The 25,198-nt window shown below is 38.7% G+C and overlaps 1 protein-coding gene across 2 annotated transcripts; it reads left to right on the top strand.

The window, feature by feature from the left end:
• Positions 1–1,747: 1,747 nt before the first annotated feature.
• fbxw11a (F-box and WD repeat domain containing 11a) lies at positions 1,748–23,783 on the top strand. 2 transcript variants are annotated; one of them, XM_053481039.1, is made up of 13 exons: positions 1,748–1,877; positions 12,066–12,134; positions 14,439–14,658; positions 15,014–15,200; positions 18,125–18,215; positions 18,299–18,436; positions 18,547–18,665; positions 20,133–20,382; positions 20,708–20,826; positions 21,005–21,115; positions 21,421–21,499; positions 22,378–22,557; positions 22,743–23,783. In XM_053481039.1, the coding sequence occupies exons 1-12, from the start codon at positions 1,839–1,841 to the stop codon at positions 22,552–22,554; spliced, it is 1,599 nt and encodes a 532-aa protein (XP_053337014.1). In that variant the 5' UTR covers positions 1,748–1,838; the 3' UTR covers positions 22,555–22,557; positions 22,743–23,783. The 2 variants fall into 2 exon arrangements, with proteins under 2 accessions (XP_053337014.1, XP_053337006.1); XM_053481031.1 differs by lacking the exon at positions 1,748–1,877 and adding an exon at positions 5,497–5,604.
• The last annotated feature ends 1,415 nt before the right edge of the window (positions 23,784–25,198 follow it).

A 25,198-nucleotide genomic window follows, 5' to 3' on the forward strand; every position in this document is an offset into this window, starting at 1 on the left:
TGTAAAAATTGTACGTGTAATTGTGTAAGTGTATAAAAATGGGCCTGGGTAAATTTGTCATGTGGATGTTTGTGTGACTCTGAGACTAAAATAAGGACAGAAGTAGGACATAAACACTTTAATGACCCTTCACCGTAACTGCAACCTGCAGATCCTGGCGCCTTCATGCTACCGTTACCTACAAATGGAGTGTGCCGTCAACTCACCGCCACTTCTCACACTGCCCCTAATGTTTTGGCAACCCTTACTTCTGCCAGTCGCCTACGTTGATGTAGGTGTGTTGCTATGTGATCCAGGGTTTCAGAAGCTATGCGTTTGGGTTTTTACAATGCCTGTGATACGCTCACAGAATTACATAAAAGCTGATGATGATGTGGCCTACTGTGACATTTTACAAGGACGCGTCTGTGACACGTCTGTGATGGAACTACCTGTGTCACCATACAATCAACACCTACGAGATGATGCCGCCTACTGTTTCATCCTGTGAGGAACGCCTGTGACACGCTCACAGTTCGGCATAATAGCTGATGACATTGCCTACTGTTACATTTGTTAAAGAACGCCTGTGATACGTCTGTGACGGAAGTACCTGAGCAAGCCCACAAAGCCACAAAGAGAATTTTCGTTTTATATATAAAAGGTAGATAATGGATTGCGATAAAGTGATGGAAATGATACTTTAAGGGTGTGTGTGTGTGTGTGTGTGTGTGGAGTTTGCATGTTCTTCTCGTGCTCGGTGGGTTTCCTCTGGGGACTTCACTTTTCTTTCACAGTTCAAAGACATGCAGATTAGATTAATTCAGCTTGCCCATGTTTATGTTGGTATCAGATTTTACAGAATTGAGCCATAAAGTTTTTAAGCAGCATTTTCTCTTGCTTTCACTTCCCAGCAAGACTGCCTTCTCCAGTGAATTGCTGTGTATGGAATGGCTGATATAGGACAAATTCTATTGGGTGATCTTAGCTTCCAGCGAAGTCTTTGGCTTGATGTGCTCAGGGATTTCTTTGTTGGTGATTCTTATTGTTTATGGTATGTGCAACAGTTTGGCTTTGGTTACAGTGCTGATATTCTTACTTTTCTCACAATTGCGAGAATGGAGGAATACTCACTCACTCACTCACTCACTCACTCACCGTCTGTACCACTTTATCCTGTATACATGGTCACGGGGGGCCTAAAATCTATATCAGGAGACTTATAGCACAAGGCAGGGTACACCCTGGTTGGGGTTCCAATAATTTTCCGAGCGCTCACACACACACACACACACTACAGGCAATTTGGGAATACCAATTAGCCTAATCTGCATGTCTTTGGAGGAAACCAGAGTACCCGGAGGAAAGACAAGAAGAATGGGGAGAACATACAAACTTTGTGCACACAGACCCAGAGGAGATAATCGAACCCAGGACCTGGAGGTGCAACTGCGACAGTGCTAAGCAATGAGCCACTGTGCTGCCAATAGACAAACATAATGGACAAATTCTAAATCATATTATACTGTGCAATATTAGATTCAGTGTAAAAGCAGCATTGTGAATCAAGTTCTTGTCCTGTGGGATTTTTATTGATGTTTATAAATATCAAATAATGAGGAAACCAGATGGCTACATCTTAAGTCTAAAAATACAATCTGCAAATTGTTTAATACATCTTTGGTGCTTTTTCAAAATCTTTTTTATACTTAAAAAAAAAAAAAAAAAAAGTGAGGACGATTTGTATTTTGATACGCAGGCGTGTTAGTGGTGTGGTGTCGCGCTGCTTCTGGCTTCACCCCCTACTGCTATTTGGTGACTGGTTTCCATTTTCGCAGGGAGGCGGACGGGACAGCAACATGGAGCCGGAGATGGAGGACAAAACCCTGGAGCTTATGGTGAGTTTAACCGAATCAACACCGACAAAACACAAACGTGTCAGTGTTCCAGTAATCAGTACTTTCTCAGGGTTTGGAGGGGGTTGTCTGGCTGAATGGAGAATGAACACAGGAGGAGGAAAGATTAATGTTAGCTCGCAGGGTGAGCTAGTCTGCTAACTGTCGCTAGGTTAAGAGTTAACATAGGGGGAAAATAATAATATATATACATATACATCCATATCTAAATATTTTAAACGAGTCAATAAACAAATGAATGTACTTAAACATAACGTAGGGTAGCTAAATGTCGCGGAAGAACTGCGTAGTTGTCTAGAGAACGCGGTCGCGTTCCAAATCACGCATTTTAGCACTTCATAGTGTGCCAGAATAGCGCTCGCGCTGTAGCCGTAGCCATGGCGATGATCAGTGGCGCACTAATTTGACACTGCTGCCTATTTTACAGTCGTATGCGGTTTGGGACGGAGCCAGCGTCAGTGCTGAGGGAGCGTCCGATCATTGCGGTGGTGCTACTGCGCCATTCGGTCTGATCGCGACGGTTTGTTTGTCTTCTCAGGATATTAACTAGTTACATGTTTAATCCAATGTACACCAAACCGATTATTTATATATATAAATATATAACCTCTAACATGTATGCCAGGTGTGTTTCATTTTGAAGTGTATGAAGAAGGAAGTAAAATTGGGATTAATAAAGTTATCCATATATATAAAAAAAAACAATTAAAGTGAGAGAAAAGATTGAGTGGGTTTTTGTTTTTTAGTGAGAATGCTTACAGACTTGTCTTATACCTAGCATCATATTTACTGATGATGATGATGATGTCATTGTTGATCATTCTGGAATCCTATTTTTAAAGGGAGGGTTAATCATACCACATTATATCATATGTCTCTTGTTTGTTTTTATTTATTTTGTACACCAGGGCTGGGTGATATAAGAGAAAATATATACAGCATCCCACAAGGGTCTGTTTTAAGCCCGCTTTATATCCTCAAAGGTGTATTTGACGGATGTATTGTAGTTGTCCTTTAGGTCTCTACTTACAATGACACCCAGTTAGTGTTGTGTAAAAGCTGGTGTTAATCCCAAGGACCGATGAACATCCATATCAATGGGTCATTTTTTTTCATGAACAGTTTCATACCCGCATCTACAATGATGAAAGATATTAACTTGAGCACCTTTTCAGTTATATTAATATTTTAAACTTATATCACTCAGATATTATATACTTATATACATACTTATACTGATTTATTTCCATACATTTTTAATTCTGTAAAGCTGCGTTGTGACAATGATCATTAATAAAATTACTATACAAGTAAACCTGAATTGAGTTAAATTGAAGACATTTATTAGGCGTTGCCTTTAAAAGCTTATATCCTTATCTCACCTATGAGGTTTGACTCACGGTGAGAAGCGATGTTAGCCGCTGCAAGTTCTCCAAGGTCTGCGAGCTTCCTTGAGGCCTGGCAAAATTTTTTTACCTGTTTAATTTTTCGTGTGGAAAGATGGAAACGTAATCACAGCGCCAAAACTCGCTGTGGATCATGATGAACCGTACTTCCGGCCACCGCATGAAACCACATAGTTTTTTTTTTTTTTTAAACTACTAACTATTGTATACTGTTATTGTAAAAAGAATTTGTAGTCGTAAACGGTACTGTGCAAAAGTCTTAATCCACCCCTTAATTCCATCTCTCTATTTCTTCATTTTAAAGTAAGTTAAATTCTGTTGATTTAAAGAAAGAAATAGAAGCAAATGTTTTACTGCGACTGGGACTTGGGCTGTTTTCTCAGGGAGTTTTTCCTTGGCACCGTCACCCTCGGCTTGCTTATCAGGAACAAACTGATAGTTATAGTCTATTCTTATACAAATTTTTTTGCAGAAATTTTCTAAGTCTGTAAATCTTCTTTGTGACAATGACTAAACAAGTGCAATACAAAATAGAATAGAATAGAACAGAATTGAATTGAATTGAATTGAATTGAAGACGTTTATCTGGTGTTGCCTTTAAGATCTTAGAAAGCATTTAAGTCCAGATTTACAATGTTATTTTTTTAACTAATAACTATTGTATACTGCTTTTTGTATTCACATACAGTACTGTGCAAAAGTCTTAAGACACCCCACATTTCTGTAACTTAAATCCATCGATCAATCTATGTGAAAAAAAGGAAGCAAATGTTTTACCGTGACAGGCTTCAAATTGCTTAATAGTACACTTTAATGATAGGTTGTTAGTGTAACAACCTCAGCAGCAACCTCATTCCCCTCTTATCTGTTCTAACCATTCAGCATTACCAGTATACTAATAACTGGCCCGATCACCTGTCATCATCTGGACCTCTGACTCACTGGTTCATTGCATAACTTAAAGGTTTTTCTGCTTGAATGATTTATAGGTCACTTTGTGGCTTATCAAACAAAAAACCTTCCTCCGAAACTGCTCAGTTACAGGGACTGGACTGAACATGAGGGGCAATAAAACAAACGTGCCAAAAATGAAGGCTGAAGAATTATTTCTCAAGACTGTGTTAAACAATTTAAGAAAGCCTAGCTGTTTGGAAGCAACATGTGAAGAAATGAGGGCTGGCTTGAGACTTTTGCACAGTACTGTAGTATCATGATTGTTTAAATAAGAGCAATAAAACAATTAGGAGTGCGCTGTGGAAAATAATTAATGACACGGCGAAGTCATTCAGTTCAACATTATTTACAGAGTTATTTTCTTTTCAATTGTTTTATACCCTCTATTAATAGTCAGTCATCATTTGCTATCCTTAAATTTATAAACAGTGACACGTCATACTGTTTATCCATTCATTGTTAGAGATTAATATCATCATATTCCCCAGCCCTAGGGAGTACACTTTATTTTTTTGTATTGTCTGTATTATGTTTGGAGCTTTTTTTTTTTGCGGTTGTTCATGTTCATCATCTGAACAAGAGCTTACTCTTGAGGTCCTGTTTGCCTTAAATCTACACTAAACTCTTCCATTCCTCATACTAGTGTCGTGCAGTGCTGATTCACTATTACACGTCGAGAACCTGTTTACTTCCTGTTTCTTCGCCTTTGTGTATATCTGTGAGCCACAGTTCTATGTGAATACAGCTGATTGTGCATTTGGAAATTTGGGTGTGGTCATGTGTTTTTACAAACGTTGACATAAACACTAACTAAGCCCACGCACTTTGATAATAATAATAATAATATAAAAAAAGAGGAACGAGGCAGTCAAAGCTCCGCTCACTCCATAAAATACAGGTCTAATGCTTAAATGTTGTGTGTGCCTGACACTGTCTGCAATTAGGTGGGTGTGTTTGTGTGTGTATTTGCTCACTGTATGTTGCTCTAATACTGTTTTTTTTCCTCCCTCACTTACCCCCACTCTCTCACTTCCTCCTCTTCTCACTCTACCTCTCTTTCTTCCTATTTCTCATTCTTGCCTGACATTTCTCAATAACTTCATCCAAATTGCACTGACATTCTGTCTCTCTCTTCCTCTTCACTATTAACTACCCCTTTTTTTGCTTTTCCCTTTAACACTTCTTTCATGGCTCATTTCCTCTCTCTCTCTCTCTCTCTCTCTCTCTCTCTCTCTCTGACGCAGTGCTCTTTGCCTCGCTCTCTCTGGCTGGGTTGTTCCTCGGTGGCAGAGAGCCTGTGTGCTCTCAGGTGCCTGCAGAGCCTCCCCACCTCCCGGGCCCACAACCAGGTTCTGCTCTTCTCTTCAATACTCCCTCTATTTTTTCCACCTCCTCTTTTCCATCTCTTTCTCTTTTTTCTCCTCTCCGTGTGGTTCCACCCCTCCCCCCCAACCACCATCCACCCATCGCCTGTGTGTCTGTCACATTTATTCACTTACTTAGCAAAGGTCTCTGAGTAATAGTGATTTAAACAGATTCAAGCTTTCATTTGCTGGAACTTAAGCATGAGCATGATGGACCTGATGGGAATGATACATGCTGGGGAAGGCGTTACTCGAACTCTCCCGTTATAATTCCAGGGTTTTACATCATGCACCGCCGTCTGTGAGAGTAACAGAATAAAAGCAGGGAAGGATAGATAAAGTGCATGACAAAGACTACTGGAAAGTTAGATCTTGTTATTGCAAAAACAAGTGGCGATATAAGTATGTTTTATATCCAGAGAAGGAAAATAAACCTTGTTTAAAAAAAATGCCAAAAGTTATAATTTGGTATGTTTAAGCATATTATTAATGAAAAGTTTTCCTAAAAATAAAAATATATCTTTTGTTGATTTTATTCAGTTTCTGAAATCGATGACTCGGTTTACGATTCAGAATTGATTTATACTTTTTGAAGTATTTAGATAAACTTTTAAATGTTCAATGTTTTTAAATTGATCAATTCTTTCAATATTTATTACAGTTTCTACACCCATCTTCTGCGTTTTGCTAGCTTACCGCTTCTTCTACTTCTTTGATTTTATGGGTAGTCGATGCATTACCTGCCCCTACTGGACTGGAGTGTGACACAGCCGAATGTTAAGCAATAAGATTTTTGCCTTGTCTTGAGATAAAATCAACATTATATGTTGCAAAGCATTTCAATGCATATGAGAGACTTTGTCATTTAAAAAAATTTAAAAACTTGTATGTAATATAAATGCTTAAAACAGATTTGACAATAAACATTAGTGCTATAGAATTGAATGGAACACTTTATAAAAAAAAACGGTGCAAAACAATATGTACAACCCATTGCCTCAGATTAATTAAATAAAAAGAAACTGCTAGCTAGGACAATATTTTGCTTGCGATGGAAAAAGACACAAAGAGAAAACATTTGACTTTGATTTTTTTTTTCCTCTTCAAGGGCACAAACGCAATGTGATACATCCGGATCAGGTATAGGAACTATGACTATGTAGTCACCCCTACCGTGGGGATTCATATTTGTACATTTCCCTTAGTCTGTATTCATACACAACTATCTAACTAGCTTACCTTGCACTGTTCTATTACAATAGAGACCGCATTATTCGGGAAGGTTTAAAAAACAAAACAAATGAAAAAAAAAAACACAAGAGACTGAGGGAATGAACTCATTTGTCCACTCCTGCATGTTTTCACACCACTAACCATGGCCCTGCTGCTTTATTTAAATATTTATCCCTGAAATTGTGTTATTATTTTGCTTTGTTTTTCTGTATGTGAACATGAATTCATGTGGAAGGAGAACATGTGGTCTGGAAGCTCATTAAGATGTCATGTGCACATTTTAAGTGGGAGTAATGGTCACATCAGAAGCTCATCAATTTGGACGGATAGTTGGGTTGTCATTAGGGATGTAAATTATTCATCAAGTCAGTTAATTGCTGTTAAAAATTTAACTGGTGAAAAATGTCCTTATTGAAAATGTGTAACATGATAATGCGCCATAGCTCACAGATCTGTTCTTTTTTACACTCCAAGAGGTGCACTTTGAGGTGTATTTTAGGCATTGCACTATATTGGACAATTTTATTAAATCTATTTTCAATTTTGACTACTATTGACAATTTTGACTACAGTGTAACAAATCACAAAACAGCTTCTTTTTTTTTTAACTCACTGTTGTTGAAAAGAAGGTGAATTGGCTGTTTATTTGGCAAAGAAACAACCAATCCAATGAGAGATGACTTTGTCAGGCTGTGCAAAGCTAATTTTTCCAAATGCCTTTCGCTGGAAAAAGTTTCAAAATCAGGGTAGTTTTAGTGAAAGATTGTATATGCATAAAAATGATGAATTCTAGAACTTTAAGCGCATTTTCAGCATCAGGCAGCAATCCTGAAAAGCGCAGCGCACGTGAGCATGCACACACCAGGACGACATATAATTTGCATGCATGAGTAGCGAGGATCAAATATAACAACTTAGAGTCAATAACATGGTATTTCGCGCTATTACGATAAAATTTTGCAATTAATCCATGTTTTGTTTTTGTTTTTAATCCCAAGGGAATTTCCCTCTGAGATTAATAAAGTTCTTTGAATCTCGAAAGGAAATAATCAGGGACGGCCTGATGAGATAACATCATGATAACTTATTGCCGATTCGATTTGTTTTGGGATTCTTTTAGTATCACAATTTCAAAAAAGTCTTGATTCTATATGTTAGATTTTCTTACAATTCTAAACAATCCTAGCAATAATAGCTCCTCCTAACAGGATGCTGTATTGCCTGCCAATGTGTGAATAGTTTAGAGCACACCACCTGTAACCTGTAGTAACCCATTCTGCAAAGGAGAGACATAAAGTGACATGGAACACTTTCACACAGGACAACAGACTGAGCAATGAGTATAATGTGATTTATTTATTTATTTATTTATTTATTATTATTTTTTTTTTTTTTGCATAAACTGCAAATTTTTGTTAAAATTAGGAAATTAAAATGCCATTTTTATTTGTCTGCATCACATTTGTTGTAGTTTTACACTCCCAGAAAGCACATCATGTATCTTATTTTATCTATGCACAAAAATTATAGTGTTACTCCATAAACTTTAGTTCTACAAAGCATTGACACTGATGTCTTAAAAATGCCAAATAAATGTCTCATCATAGAAAACCTCACAATCCTCAGCAGTGGTTTTTAATCAGGTTATGTGTCGCGTCCGTCGTGGGTGTCCCTGCTGATGAGCTGTTACTGTGGAAATGATAATGAATTCGAGCAAAAGTGTAAAAATAAACCTGGGGTTTGAATTCAGCCCTGTAGTCAGAACTGCTGCTTAAAAAAAAAAAAATCGATAAGAATCAATTTTAATCGCCAATCCGAAATGTACAAATGAACAAGTGCAAAGGGCAACAACAAACAATCGTTTGATTCCTTAATTTCCTGGACATTATTGTTGCACAGTGAAGGTGCCAGGATTTCTTTAAAGTTCATGGTGTCCTGGTCACCATTACCTTGTCTTGTCACGCACACACACAGTCATCGGTTTTAATTTTCTCTAACTTTTTTTAAAATGCCTTTTCAATTACATGACTTCACCAGGCTTTTATTTTTTTATAGCTGCTTCTCTAATTAAATTAAATGATATAAGCACCCTTTACTGATTACGTTTCCGGCTAATTGCGATAATTATGCAGAATAAAAGGATCATTAAGTTCAGGTTCATGCAGAGTTTGATTTAGAGCAGTGGGTGCAGCATGTAAGCGATTAAGGGTACACGTGTAACAGCTTGGTGCTGATGCTGGCTCTGATGGAGGCAGGGTGTGTAGGGCATCGGTTACAGGAAGTCGTACCTGCTGCGACAGACCTAAGCAGCTTTTGTCTGGTCTTTTATTTTGGCTCGTACACCGTATGTGCAGTTTATAATTGTAAGGTGTTGCCACTCAGTCAGTGTTCCACATGGGTGGTCGCACGAGCTTCATTACATACTAATTTTTTCTACCGTGTTTTTTCTACTTCTTTTTGTTTTTCCCTGCATCCGCGTTTTGCCTTTTTGAGGAAGGACACAGCTTGCAATTGAGATTGCTCAAGTTTGCAACACTACAGGAACAGATGGAGCATGTTTTAGAAAGTGAAGCAAGAGATGACAATATAATTTTAGAGATGGTTTTTGGTGTTGAACGATTACACAATGATTTACTGTCTCGTTGCGAAGTTATTTTGTAAGGATTTAAACACACACGAGCGAAGTAATTATCAAAATGGTAGTGTAATAGTTTTACAACCGCACATCTTAAAGTGATTTATTTCTCTCCTACGTGTATTGTCAAGCAAGTTTTTGATGCACTTACCCTAAAACAGATATAAACAGTCTCTATATAAGCATATTAATAAAAACTGTACAGGAACACAAGAAACACAACTTTAAATTAACCCCAAAAAGAAAGTCCACCACAGGTTTGTTCATACCGTGTTCATTTTTAAAATTCAGCCAAATCCTTTCAGCGGGACGTCGTACCCTGTTATTTTATCTCGTTATTGTGTAGAATGAAAAGAGTGTTGAGTCATGAGAGTTGAAGAGAGTTGGGTCATGCCGTCCGTTTGCTTCTCTCCTCTGTCAAGTGTGTGCATGCATGACCCCCCCCCCTTTTTTGTGTGTGTACAGTACTGTTGTGCCTTTTGGCTTTTCAAGCATGCACCTGCCTTTTTGCTTTTTGCTCATTGAAGCTGTGTGTTTGTGAAGCTGTGTACTCAGCACTTAAATGATCCTTTAAAGTGCCGGGATCCCGAGCACAGAGCGGCCTTTGTGTGCAGGCTTAAAGATGATGGCGACTTTGGACTGTGTGGCTCTTCTCAGTGGGCAGCTCTAATTATATTACACGCGAAGAGGCTGTGAGCCGTACAGTACACCATGATCTGTTCTTTACTCCCACCTGGTGTGTGGGGGCTGGGCTGCTTGTTAAAACCTCTTCTAGCTTAAAAGATCTTTGGTTAAGGCACAGGCCGGTATAAAATCGCAACGAAATATCGCTTTCATATTGACGATGACAGGACTACACCAGGAAAATGTGAGAGAATGTATTATATGACAGAATGTATTTTATATTCTTATATACTACGGCTCAAAAGTTTGAGATCACTTGCAATTTTTTTGTTTTTTGTTTTTTCTTTGTTTAGTGATCTATTTTCTCCATTCTACAACAATACGGCGGATTTCAAAACTATGAAATAACACATATGGAAGTAGTTAATTATATAACAACAACAGTCAGTTGTTATTTTTTAAAAATAGTGATCAGCGTTTCTGAAATAGTTTCTTGCAAGAACTGTATTGTCTCAAGTGCATTTGTAAAACTCCTTAAGCACCATGATGAAGCTGTCTCTCATGAAGACCTTCCTAGGAAAGCAGGACTAAAACTTACCTTTGCTGCAGAGGAAAAGTTCATTTAGAGCTACCAGTGTCAAAAATCTTCAATTAACAAACAGCACCTCAGATCAGAGTCTTTCTAAAGGATTTACAAAAGCATAAGTATCAGATACATCTCAATATCAGCTGTTCAACTGGGATTTTTGCATATTTTGGATGCCATCAGCATTGCTTTACAATGTAGAAAGAAAAAAAAATCTGGAACGACCATGGAGTTAAAAAGTGACCCCAAACTTTTGAGTGGTAGTATGTATTTTTAAAAAACATTCCATTAGAGGGAACCTTAGGGCGTTTTCACATTAGTGCCTCGGGATTGTTACAGAGAACACTTGACTTCAAAAGCCTGGTTCATTTTGATTAGTGAGAACACAATCGTTCCAGGCTCAAGAACAGTGCCCGAGAAGGTTGTCTCGAAAACGATCCAGCGTATTCAGACATGGCCTGATCAGATATGAAAGACAGTCGTACCGGAGAATGGAAGTAGACTGCTGTTTAAATGGTATGTAATCAGTCTTTTCCAGAGAGCGGGGCTCTTGATCTTTTTTTCTGAAATATCAATTATATTAGGCATAGTGTGAAAGTTACCTTCATTGTTCTCTTGCTCACAAACCAAGTAGTTGCATACTGTCACCTGCTGTATCGGGGAGTATAAATACACCAATGTGAGGGGAACCAATGTAAACGCTGGCCAGCAGGAGAGTTGGGAGGAGGCAGTAATCGTTCCTGGGCACGGTACAAATCAATCATGGCTAATGTGAAAATCCGCTCGGCCTCAATTTCAGACTCTGTTCATGTTTGCAGAGCATTTGGTTCACCTCCTTGAATATCATGGCAATCACAGTTGTCTGGTTGTCTTTGTTTATCAGCGCATCCCTACTCCGGTGTTTCGACGAGGACAGACGCACTAAATCCTTCGCTAAGCGATGTTCAGTGAGGCTCTAAGTAAACCATGATAATACACTTTCCTGCATGGATCATATTCTCATATTCAAACCTCTTCTCACTTACCTCCATAGGTGTAAATGCTTTGTGCATTATTTATGAAATGCTGACTCGTGTATAATCTTAACTCAATGCCAGGAGGCATTAGTTCAGAGCAGGAGACGGACTACAGAACGAGTGGCTTTCTGCTCTCATGTGTTTGTTTAATCGATTATAAACACTCATTTATGACGTGAATTATACGCTCAGATGCCGCGAGTCATTCTGTCATACTTCCCCTTTATCAAACCTTCCATTTTTTCCCCCCTCATTTTATGCAGGATTTTTTTTTTTTTTTTAAGAAGACACAAACACAGTTGTGTAATATGCTTGCTTGTGGTAATATGTACTCTTTCCTCTTTTTCTCTAGAACCTTACAGTGATGGAGTCACAGAATCTCACCGACGACCTCTCACCAAAGAAGACGACGGTGTTTAAGGTTGGTGTGTGTGTGTGTGGCTCTCATGGGACCTGATTAGGTTGATTTAGCTGTTTTGATATGTGTTAGATTCAGGGTGGCTTTCCAAAATGAATTAAAAGCAGCTACAACCAAAACTCTAATTCAACCAACACATTATGTTGGTTATTACTATCAAAATACTGTTTATCAAGGGTCTTGTCTGCATTTGTTGTATCCCTGCAAAATTCACAGAGTGTATCTTACAACCAAGTTTGTTTTTTTTAAAGCATTAACACGATCAGATCAAAACATCCCGGAAACACCCTAAACTTGCTTAATCAGACTTCCTTTTCTAAAATGGTCTTAGCACACTGATAATGTGATTCAGATTAGGAAATATGGCGACGTGATAATTGTGTTTTTTTTATGATGACATCGTGAGTCACTTTTTTATTTATTTATTTTTTTTGTTAACGTGAAAAAACTTTGAAACCATAGCAACATTGTTGATAAAACATGAGCATAATTACAATACGGTGTGTTTGTGTGTATTTTCCGCATGTCTTAAAGGATTATAAGATATTTTTGTCATATTGCACATAACCAATCCAAATGAGTAATTAATAGTTTGAGTCATCAAGCTTGAATCTTGAGAAATGCTTGTTTACATACAATCATCCATGTTTTCATCAGTTGAGAGTTCGAGTTTGTTTATATAAAATACCGGAGGAAATGTGGCTCATAAAATGCATGCACTTACAGCACTGCTGTTATAAGCCGAGCAACTTGACAGGCTTAAATAAATAGTGATGTTTAACCCAAATTCTATGCCTCTGACATGCTTACAGAGAGCCCTAGGGCTGGAGGGTCTAATCTGTGTCCTTGCTGTTAGTTGCTATTATTTCTGTGCTTATTTGTTTAACCATTCTCAGCTTACTGCTATTTTAAATGATACTGATCAGCTGTAACGTAAAAACGAAAACATTAAACCCAGTATTTGGCAAGTTCCCTTTCGTGAGTCACTGGGGCGGCTCTGGTCCCTCAGGGCAGGACTCTGTAGACACGACTTCTGGGGGTGTGCTGTGGTGTCTGGCACCGGGATCATGGTGCTGTGAAATTTGGAGCAGCAACCTTGAAACCCTTGTCTGCTTATCCTTACCATTGTCTCAGCAAATGATGCTGCATTGGCTTTTCGTGACAGGCTGACCTTTGCTCCCTTTTCCACAGGCATAGATGAGTCTTTGGTTGACCCATAATCCTATCACCAGTATACTGATAGTATACCGGTGTTATTCAGTTCACCTGGTGGTTGTGTTAGTGTTATGGGTGATGCAGTACTATATGGCCATATGTATGTGTATGTGAACGTCTAATCATTACACTTGCATCTGGTTCTTCCTCAAACTGTTCCAACCAAGCTGGAAGGTCATAATCGTATAAGATGTTATTGTGTGATATCTGCAGCATTACAGTTTCTCTTCAGTGAAACAAATACGGCTTTTCACCAGTTGAACCAGTTGCTGGTTCCTATCTATTACTAATGCCGGTCTAGAGCAAGAACTGGCTTTGTTTTTCCATGAGCGACGTCATTATGTCACTGTATTCGTCGGTGTACATCTATACTTTCCCAGCAATGTTAGCGGGGAAATAAAATAATAGTGGCAAGTACAAAATCAACAATGGCAGCCTTCAGCATGACCTTGTGAGCAGTTCTTCTGGCTTTGTCGTTACTAGAAAGCTTTTAAGCTGCCCGTTGCATATAGTGGTAACTTTAGTCGATCGTGATAATCCCGTTCGCCAGCCCCACTGAACACCTTTCATAAATCTCCATATCCACAGTCCAAAATCTAGTGAAAAACCTTTTCACATGACTGGAGTTGTAAAAAAGTGGAGGAAGTTTAGTTTAGTGCTCAGGTATCTATAAACCTTTGTTCTATAGTTTACCGTCAGGTTTCTTCCACTTGTTCTTGGCCCCGCCTGTTAAAATATTTTAATACTCTGACATTTTCATATAAAAATATCAAGTTGCTGTTATGGGTTTGTAACATCGAAGGTGTAAACACATACAGTACAATTTAATTTGTGTTTTCAAAACAACATTTGCGTTTGCAAAACAAACACCTCGAAAGTAAAGTAAGGATTGTCAGGTTATAGTCACGATTGAATATGATTATATATGTGGGTTTTTTTAATTTTGTCAGGTCAGTCTCTTCCTGATTAAATTGCCTACTTTGCCTCAAAGGATGTAACTTTACTTCAGAATGTAAAACGAGCATGCACAAATTATAGCCCAATCACTGTTTCTCTAACCCCTGGGTGTGTATGTGAATGTGTGCTGTTCAGCTGGGAAATGGTACTCTGTCTGGCTCGAGGAAACGTCTGTCACGTGGCAGCTTCGACAAGGAGAAGGAGATGTGTATCCAGATGTTCGAACAGTGGTCAGAAGCTGATCAGGTGGAATTTGTGGAGCATCTTATCTCACGCATGTGCCACTACCAGCATGGCCACATCAACTCTTACCTCAAACCTATGCTACAGAGAGACTTTATAACAGCCCTGCCAGGTACACACACACACATACATCCACACAACTCTCTTACCTTAATCCCATGGTACAAAGAGATTTCTAAAGCTCCCTTCGAGGTACAAACATACACCTACTGCTACATCTTACTTCTACAGGGAAACTTCTTAATCCTGCTTTAGAAGAAGTACACACACCCTCACATACACTATAATCATCAGGATTCTACACTACTTGGAATGTTTTGTTCCTTTCTGTATTTTTTTATTTTTGATTGATTTACCATGTACATCCATACAAACAAATGTGATATTTGCATTTTATGTCGGCTATAGTATGGTCCATCATCTTCTGAAAGACTTGTAAATAATCTATTGTGTTGTGTTCTCCCCAGCACGGGGTCTGGAGCATATAGCAGAGAACATCCTGTCGTTTCTGGACGCACGCTCTCTGTGTGCGGCGGAGCTGGTGTGTCGCGAGTGGCACCGGGTCATCTCGGAAGGCATGCTTTGGAAGAAGCTCATTGAGAGAATGGTGCGCACCGATCCACTGTGGAAAGGCCTGTCTGAAAGACATCAGTGGTGAGCTAAAAAAAATAAAAAAATCTCCGTAGATTTCAGTTTCTCTTTGCACATGATCATTCTACTCTGCCAGACTGCCATGATGAAGCTCCAAAATCTTAATTATTGCTGACATTTATTTATTTATTTTTGATATTGAACATTTTTTTTCTTCTCTTCCTTTCCTGGTTTTCATTTTTGGGTATGAACAGTATGCACGGGCATGTTTGTGCACTTAGGCTGCTAGGCTTATTCTTTATAATTCAAATTATAATCTTCATTAGATGGTTTAAACTTTATTAGCTAGGTGCTTTGGCTTGTAATCACTAGAGACCACTTGATACAATATCATCACGATACCTAGGTGCCCGTTCGATTTTTATTACAGTTCTGTAAGTATCACGATTTTTTAAACCTCCTGATCCAATGTTACCCTTTTTTTTCAGCTGTTATTAAAGTTCTAAACAAACTTGGGAAATAATTTGCTCCTACCACGCATGATGCACTGCCTGCCTGTGTGTGAATAGTTTAGAGCACCATCTGTAGGATTTTAGAGGAACTGCTAAATTTTACCACCTCACATGCAAACATAAAAATGTAAAAAAAAAAACATTTTTTTTTAAGCATTCATTTTGAAGTTAGTGTGGCGGCACATGATTTGCCACATAAAATAATCGCAGTATATAACTGAACAAAAAATCTTAGAATTTATTTTATTTGATTGTGGAAGGATTGAACAGCATACTGTCGACTAACTTCTGCTGCCAAATTAGTTGTCAACTAACTTAACTCTCGATTAGTTCCTGCCATTGCATGTGTTTTTCGCACTAAATCGGAATGCCCCGACCTTATCGCCTAGTGAAGCGAAGTAACCAATAGTGTGTTGGCAACACCTCCACGACTAAAACCTCCAAAATGTCTGAGCATTTCATTAGCTGCACAAATAAAAGACTTCATGGTGGTGATTGGTCAAGCATCTCTCTGTGAAAGAAGTGAGAATCAGGTAAGTGTGAAAGGACACACACCCGGGGAGAACATGACTAAGGCTACATTCCAAGGCTTTTCGTGACTCAGGTCTGATTTTTGTCATGTCAGTGTGAACAGTCCAAACCACATGGAACTGATATTTTGCGGTGCTAAATCTGAACAGTCAAATTCAGGTAGCAACTGTCAATCCAACATGACACTCATGATTTTGTCCCATGACAGTGCAGAAGAATTTTAGTGAATTTTAAAGTGAAATAACGTTGTAGTGCTGCTGCAGCACACCACAACAAAGCGCAGGCCCTTTTTACCCAAGGAATGAAGAATAAATATCCACAAAATCCAGTTAAAATATATACATTTATGTAAGCACTTAGAGATCCAGTTATCAATAAAACTAAAATAAAAAAAAAGAAGCAACAAAAACAAACAAAATTCTTAATTAAACTTTAAAGGTTGCCAGTAGGGTAACAGCAGCACATAACATATAAGGTAGTGAAACATCCTTTATTTTAATTTGGAATGAATAAAATAGGAACAACAGAGAAAAATAATGTAGGAGATGGGTCTTACAATATGTGGGCATGTCGAATTGCACTTCAATATTTAAATAAATAGCATTACCTTTTAAGAAAAAGAAAAAAAAAAAAAGTTAGAACCTGACTATAGGGCCAAATGAAACCAAAACCAGAAGAAAGTAAGGACGTGAACCAAACAAGTGGCCAGATCATGTGCCTCATTAACCTTTGGTCCTGAACACTGAGTTAATTGGCTCGTGCAGCCTGGATTAGAAGCATGATCTGTTCATATTAATGCCAGATACGTTTAAACGGTCAGTTTAAAAACATTATTTAAGCAGTCTAGCAAGAAATAATCTGATTAGGTCAGTAAATTTGATATAGATCTCTCTTGCCTGCTCTGTACCTTTTCAAGGGAACCAAAAACCACAATGCTCTGCTCTCGTTTTCTCTCTCTCTCTCTCTCTCTCTCACACTCACACACACACACACACACACACACACACACACACACACACACACTAATTAAAAACACTGTCCTTGGATGTGTACTTTCCAACTTTCCTGACACTCGTTCCCTTTACAGAGCAGAGCTTGACCGTGCTTCTCGCCACAGACAAATTATTGTATTCATCTTTATTGCATTTAATTTTTGTTAGCACATGCCTAAAACATCAAGTTAAAATTTACAGGTGATTGCTAAACATGAGCCATTGAGTTCATTCCATAATTACTCCATAACCTGAATTACTGTTTTTATTAGTTTCAGTAACTTAAATAATGCTGCCCTATTTACCATTAAATAAAAGATGATTTATATTCGATCTGTTACATGTTTTCCACAGAGAGCAATGCAGTGGATTTATAGAGCGAACTGTCTTTTATCGGCATAACATTGGATCCTATGACATTTACATTGACAACAGGAGTGGGCCTGTAACAGAACCTTGATGAACATCATGTTTAACCAGTATTTGCAGAGACCCTCTAGTACTCAGAAGGTCATTTTCCATCCATTTGCATTTACATTTATGGCATTTGGCAGACACACTTACAGAAGTGCTTAAAAGTATGTCAGTAAATGCTGATGCTGGTTCACTAGGTCACATACTAAGTAGCCTGACTAATGCAGTCTCAGTGCTATAATGCGAAACCCTTTTTGTTATTCAGATAATGTTAATCGATTCTGTGGTCGATGGTTGTTGGTTAAAATCAAAATCGCATATTAAAAAATTATAATTAAATGAAAAGATGTAAAGAGAAATTAAATAAAAGTACTTACTTTTAAGAGCTGTTTAGGATGTATGTATGCTAATCATTTTTTTTAGGAACATTTAAACCCTTCCTGTCTACTGTGCCAAAAAGGGCGATGGAAAGATCTTATAATGTACATGTTCATGAAGACAAATGCAATATTTTTGTGTATTTTCTTCTCATTTCCAGGGAGAAGTACTTGTTCAAGAATCGCACAAATGAAGTCCCACCTAATTCGTACTATCACTCGCTCTATCCAAAAATTATACAGGACATTGAGGTAAACGTTCGTAGTATTTGTCGAGCATATAGGTCATATATCTCTGGGTGCTTATCCTCTCTTTGTCTTTGGTGTGTGTTTAGACGATTGAGGCAAACTGGCGCTGTGGCAGACACAACCTGCAGAGGATCCAGTGCAGATCAGAGAACAGCAAAGGGGTTTATTGCCTACAGTACGACGATGACAAGATCATCAGCGGCCTCCGAGACAACTCCATTAAGGTGAATGCGAGTGTGGTGCCGTGTTTGCAGCGTCGCGATCATGGTAATCATCAGTCTAACATCATAAATTTTTACAGTGTTTACTAATACACTCTCTCTTTCGCTACCAGATCTGGGATAAGCACACTCTGGAGTGTCTGAAGATTCTGACAGGTCACACCGGTTCAGTTTTGTGTCTGCAGTATGATGAAAGAGTAATAGTGACTGGATCCTCAGACTCTACCGTCAGGTATACAAATATTCAAACACAAGTCAATACAATGAAAAAAACTTTATTTGTCCCATGAAGCAATTTAAGGTGCACAGAGTACACAATTACGTCATATAAATAAAGTACAATGATTGGAATAGTAATAAATTGCATTAGTCTGTTAGTGCAAAAAAGCTTGAATGAACATCTGTATAAAATCTGTAAATAAATGTAAACTGTATAACCTGTGAAAAAGGTATTGCATAATCGCCAAGACAAAGTAGAGGTTGAAGAGAAAAGTAGAATAAGGTGAAATGGATGGATGCATATATGAATAAATTAAACTTAAAGTGAGTTAATACATGACATTTTTGCCAATTATTATAAGGGAACTTCAAACTTTCATTTCACCTTTTCACCTAGCCAAGCTTTTTCATCTATGAGGGCTGTTCAAGTCAGGCTAGCACTTATGATTGTGCAAAATAAGAGAACACAGTTATGAGAGTTAAAAACTATCATTATTTCTCTATATTATCCCCTGCTTACCCAAATGTACTTACCCAAGCAGATTCCCTGCCTCATATCTGAAATGCTGGCCTCCCACAAATTCCTTTAACGGTCCAGGTGTGGAAATGGCTTGGAGCGAGGTCAGGACTAAATGGTGGATGTGACAATAACTCCTATCTGAGTCCCTTTATTGTGCAAGGGGTATCAGCCTTTTTAAAACATTTGCACCATTCAAATGGTCTAATCACCTTATTATGCTCAAAGTCAGTTGCTTATACGCCTTCATTCACAAAGAAAATTTCATTACTAGCCCCAGTTTGACTTAACACCCCTTGTATAAACCATTTGTTTATGCTTGTTCTTAAAATTTTGTTCATTTAATTAAATACCAGTGTACATGATGGGTGAAAAGTAACTAGGCATTAAAACTTGGTAACAAAGCCCATATTTCTAATACAAATTTGCCTTCAAGTCGTCCAGTGTGCGAGGCTTTGCCCTGTACACCTCCTCCTGTGCGTAGCTCTACAGGGGGGAAAAAAATCACATGAAATGAGGTCTGGTCTTGGGGGCTCTTCACGAGGTCCATGCCGTCCCAGCCAACGTCCTGGAAAATGCTGGAGGACACACTGGTGGACTTGAAGGCACAGATTCAGGAGGTTCACATCAATATCCAAATCTACTTCATTCAGAAAAAAGTGCATTTTATGCCCGGCTGTTAGAGGAAACTGGTTGATGCCACCGCTGCCTACGTTGAAATTTAATTGATTTTGATTTAAATTTAATTAAATTAGTGGATTTGCTTTCATTTTTCTGTGTAGTATAGTACATGTACAATTTGTTTCAATAATTTTCTATTAGAAATATAGATATTATTACAAACTTTTTTACTTTGCTAGTTACTTTTTACCCACCCAGTATTGATCAAGCATTCTGCATTTTGCATCTTTAAAAGAATTAAAGTCTACGCTCTCTGATTTCCTTTCTATCATTCTGACCTAGGGTTTGGGACGTGAATTCCGGGGAGGTTTTGAACACTCTGATCCATCACAACGAGGCGGTCCTTCACCTGCGTTTCTGTAACGGCTTGATGGTGACTTGCTCTAAAGATCGATCCATCGCAGTGTGGGACATGGCCTCCGCCACTGACATCAGCCTGCGCCGCGTGCTAGTGGGCCACCGTGCCGCTGTCAATGTCGTTGACTTTGACGACAAATACATTGTCTCAGCCTCTGGAGACAGGACCATAAAAGTAAACACGATATTTAAAAAAAAATATATTTTTTTTAACCAGAATTGTTGACATTTGAATTTGAAACTTTATATTTTATACTAGATTTTAACTAGATGCACCATGATAGTTAAAGTTGGAAAAAACACAATAGGTGATTTATTTATAACAAAAATAATAATATGCAGAGACCGTATACTCATTTTATGTGTAAGTAGTAGATACAGATTTAAATACATAAAAAATTTTTAATTGTATTTATATTGATTGACCTAATGGTGTTATATTTGTTTACTCTCTCGTCTTTCTTGTGATCGCTGTCCTGATGTCGCACGTGTGTGTTTAGGTGTGGAGCACCAGTACCTGTGAATTTGTCCGAACACTAAATGGACACAAGCGAGGTATTGCCTGCCTTCAGTACAGAGACAGACTAGTGGTCAGTGGCTCCTCGGACAACACCATACGGTATGTGTGCGCATGCGTACAGCTGTCTATTTGTAACCGAGATCTTATTATTCTGTATATAAATTATGTTAGGAATTTAGTGGTAGAATTGAATGTTTGTGATGGAGAAAATATAAAAAAAGGCATATTTTGAGGATGAATAGCTTGAGATATTTGTGCACGTGTGCGTGTAATGCAGATTGTGGGATATTGAGTGTGGCGCATGTCTGCGAGTCCTGGAAGGCCACGAGGAACTCGTCCGGTGCATTCGGTTCGACAACAAAAGGATCGTCAGTGGAGCATACGACGGGTAATACACCCCCACACATACAAGCAAGCAGCCTTATGTTGTGTTAAAACTAATGTTTTCTGGTGAAATCTTTTCACCACAGCACCTTGTAGTTTCTTATATACGCACAAATAAGCTCTTGACTTTAGTAAGCTCGTTTAGTGTGATGGAGTTGCATTACTTAAATATTAATGTCTTTCATTCTGCACTTTTTACATGGATGCTTCATGTAAATAGTAATTTCAGTAAAAACTTTCCAATGCATTTCCCTCACTCTATCGCTCTCTCTCTCTCTCTCTCTCTCTCTCTCTCTCTCTCTCTCTCAGGAAGATAAAAGTGTGGGATCTGCAGGCTGCTCTGGACCCCCGTGCACCAGCCAGCACACTCTGTCTGCGCACACTAGTGGTGAGTACACGTTGAATAAATGATGCGCTAGCTCCATTCAATTTATATACAGTGGGACAGTAAACCGTTGTAACAAAATATCTGTGCATGGAACAATAAATAAGTGAATAAATGATTAATTGATAAGTCTTATTGGTAACTGTAGTTGCGTTTCATCATGTCATATGGTTGTTTTGTAAGCGAAGAAAATTTAGACATTCATAAATTTCATTTGTATAGCCCTAGTCTAGGCCAATAAAGTTATGTTTAAGCTGTAGTTGACTGACCCCCAAAATTCAATTCCATCCATAGTTTTTTTTTTCTCTGTAATTTGCCAACATATCAAAGGCAGACGTGTCAATGTATTCATCTTGTTTCCTGCGCCTATAAAAGAAAGAACCACTACATGCTCACTACCCAAGTCATTAGTCTTAATCATTACTTTGCTTATGCTTTGTGTACATTTTCCCCCCGTTGCTTCGCAACAGTCTTCTCTGAACCTTAAGTGCTCGAAAAGCAAACAAATCAAGTGTTCATTTTCCCACAAACATTTGAATGCGCCAATGCACAGAGCTTAAATGCCAGATGCCTTTAACAAAGGACAGCTTTTTCTCAGAAGCCACTGAAATGCAGCTTATGTAGAGAGCCGCGTTCTGATTGGACCACAGTTGGTCATCTAATGTTTGTTTTAATAAGCTGAATAACTCAGCATCTTGCCATCATAATTTTCACCATCTTGCACCTGGCATGTGTTTTTTGATGTGATTTTCATTTGGAGTGTGTGTATGTATATATATGTCTGTGTATGTGTGTGTGTGTGAATGGATATAGATATATACAGTATATAGATATATAATGTGTGTGTTTTAATTTAGCGCTGTCATGGTTACCTTTTGCAGGAGCATTCTGGCCGTGTGTTCCGTCTACAGTTTGATGAATTCCAGATCATCAGCAGTTCCCATGACGACACCATCCTTATATGGGACTTCCTGAATGTGTCCCCCAACGGGCAGCCAGAGGGACTCCCTCATGCAGCCAGATCGCCCTCACGCACCTACACGTACATCTCAAGATAGCGGGTAAGTACGCACATTCATTTCACTAATTCCACTTACATACACCCAAAAAAACTTTTATGTTTACTGTTTTTTGCTCGGCAAAGATAACAAATCATATGCCCACACCACCACACATCCTTAGAGCAGACAAATCACCACCTGCACTTATCTCCAACGAGTGTTTTGACTTCTGTTCTTTGACCTAGGTGCCTTTGATGTGTGCCAGTGTGTCCTGGGAAAGCTGAGCTCTGATTGGCTACGGCTTTGTCTGTCCCAAAAAGGAGTGAAAGGAACAGCCTCCTTGTTTTCATCTCTCCTGTCTGATGAGAAGCTTCTCCAGTAACACTCTACAAGTTTTTGCGACGGAATCATATTCAAACACCAACTATGAGCCAACATGGAAACACTGTCTCTGTAATACAGTAACACACAGCGTAATTGTAACAGTTTTGCTCAGCGTTACTTCTAGATTCACACTGCAAATGGCATTTAGAAGCTTGAAATGATAACTATTGCCAGAATATTGCTAAGACGTTTTTAGAATATAATATAAACTCTTGATACCTGCACTAACCCCCCCTTTGCCCATGTATACACAAAACACTTTGTCAGTAGACAACATAACTCTCCCATTTCTCCCACTCTTCTGAAACTGTTAAATGGACAGACTGGTGGTGGTGGTGGAGAAAGAGACTCTTAGCAAACCTGCCAATGAGTGGCATGACTGGACTAAATGGACAGACTAGTGATGTATTTGTATCTTCTTTTCTGTCTGGCTGGCCCTGGGCTTTTCTCCAGGACCAGGAAAGCACACTCCAATGTCGGAGAAATGACTGCTCTACAGAGGTAGGACTGAGTTTTAATTTCTCCACTTCGTCTCGTTCTCGTGTCAAGGCAGAGGCAGGCATTGTGCATGTGAGACAGTGTGGAATCCCTCCTCCTGGCTCTGATCCTTCTTCTTTTTTTTTGTTAGTTTCTGATTTTTTGTATTCCTTTTTTTTTATATTTAAGTGCACTCATTGTCATTGTATGGTTATGCTAGGCATTGTAGAGCTGTATGTTCAACTCAATGGCTAGTGTGTTTCTCTCAAATCTCTGTTTCTCTCTTTTCTCTGCCTGCTTGCTGTATGATAGCAAATTCTAGTGGTAAGCCAAACTGTCTTGTCAAAAATTGTGTTGTATATTAAAATTATTATTATTTTTTAAGAAAATACATTTATTGTGAATAAAGTACAAGACCATGGCGACATTTGTGTTCAAGTGGACATTTTGATGAGTGCTGTACTATACTGTATGTGGATGAAATGCGATACTGCTTCTGGTGTGGTACCATTGCTCATTTATATTGATCCTGCTGTCAGTGACTAAAAATGTGATGATGATGATAAGAGGCACACCTTGTCTCATAACGCAAAAGCAGCATTCCATTATTTTATTGCATCTCTGCTGGGGGTTACAGTGCATTACCTCAGAGAGACCCGACACTTAAAAATGGTCAATTAGGCCATTGTGTGACTAGCTGGACAAGCTTATCTCAAAGACGAATGTCAAATATAGCTAATCAAATTAACATATTTAAGGCCAGAGTTAATGTCAGCTTCTAATTGTCTAGGTTGTAAAACCTTACAAAGGGTATGTTGTGATGATTCGTTTGCAACAATCCGAATTGCTGGACATGACCATTCATAGAGACACTTTAGTGGTGAATTAGGACTGTAACTGCTGTCAGAATCCAGCAAACCGGTACACAGGCTATGAAATGAACAAACATTTGCCAGTTAGTCTGGAAGCTGAGATGTTGGCTTCCTAGCCAGGCATAGCTGGAGCTTTGCAGGCTGCCTGCTGCTTTACAGCATTTCTCAGTCATGGAGGACTGGAGACAATTGGCCATGGACATTAGGACGGGACCTGCCAAAACTCATAATGGATTTCTGGGTAAATTGGAGCTTGGATGCCATGAGGGGTTCCACTGAGGGCAAGTGTGCCAATTCCCTTCCTTCCTTATCGATCCTGTCCAGCCCTGGACTGTGTTTTAAATGGAACATGGGTTGCTTCTGAAACAAATGGGTTTTATCAGGCACTCAAAAAAGATGACGCAATTGATGCCTTGTCAAGCACTTGGCATTTGGCAGATGTATTTTTCTCTCATAGTAACATGTGTTCTTTCTGGTCAGGGAACACTGAACCTTTCCGCTGTTCAATTAAATTCAATTAGATTTTATGTGTATAGTGGCTTTAACATTTGTCATTGTCGCAAAGCAGCTTTACACAATCGAAATAATTATTTAAGTTTGTATGGAATGTGAATGTGTATAAACCAAAATGGTCAGATAGTCCCTGATGAGCAAGCCGAGGGTGACAGTGGCAAGGAAAAACTCCCTGAGATGGTAACAAGAGGAAACCTTGAGAGGAGCCGGACTTAACAGAAAACCCATCCTCATCTGGGTGAAACAGAGAGCAGGAATTAATCTGCATTCATACGCTGTTCTATTATAGACCTTGTCTATACTGGTGGACTGGACAGGTATTATCTATACTATCTTGCAGCCAATGTAGATTACATGAAAAGTTTATCATAAACTTTGAATTCGCAAGATGCCAGCAGACACCACAGACAGTCATGCTCACAAACTGTTAGCCTCCAACAGAGGGCAGCAGACAC

The sequence above is a fragment of the Clarias gariepinus genome, chromosome 2 (genome assembly GCF_024256425.1).
Source record: "Clarias gariepinus isolate MV-2021 ecotype Netherlands chromosome 2, CGAR_prim_01v2, whole genome shotgun sequence".
Lineage (NCBI taxonomy): Eukaryota > Metazoa > Chordata > Actinopteri > Siluriformes > Clariidae > Clarias > Clarias gariepinus.

Excerpts from the sequence above, each read along its gene's own strand:
- fbxw11a (XM_053481039.1), top strand. The coding sequence starts at position 1,839 with ATGGAGCCGGAGATGGAGGACAAAACCCTGGAGCTTATG. Across the intron at positions 12,135-14,438 it reads AGAAGACGACGGTGTTTAAG|CTGGGAAATGGTACTCTGTC; the intron begins GTTGGTGTGTGT and ends TGTGCTGTTCAG. Across the intron at positions 20,827-21,004 it reads TCCTCGGACAACACCATACG|ATTGTGGGATATTGAGTGTG; the intron begins GTATGTGTGCGC and ends CGTGTAATGCAG.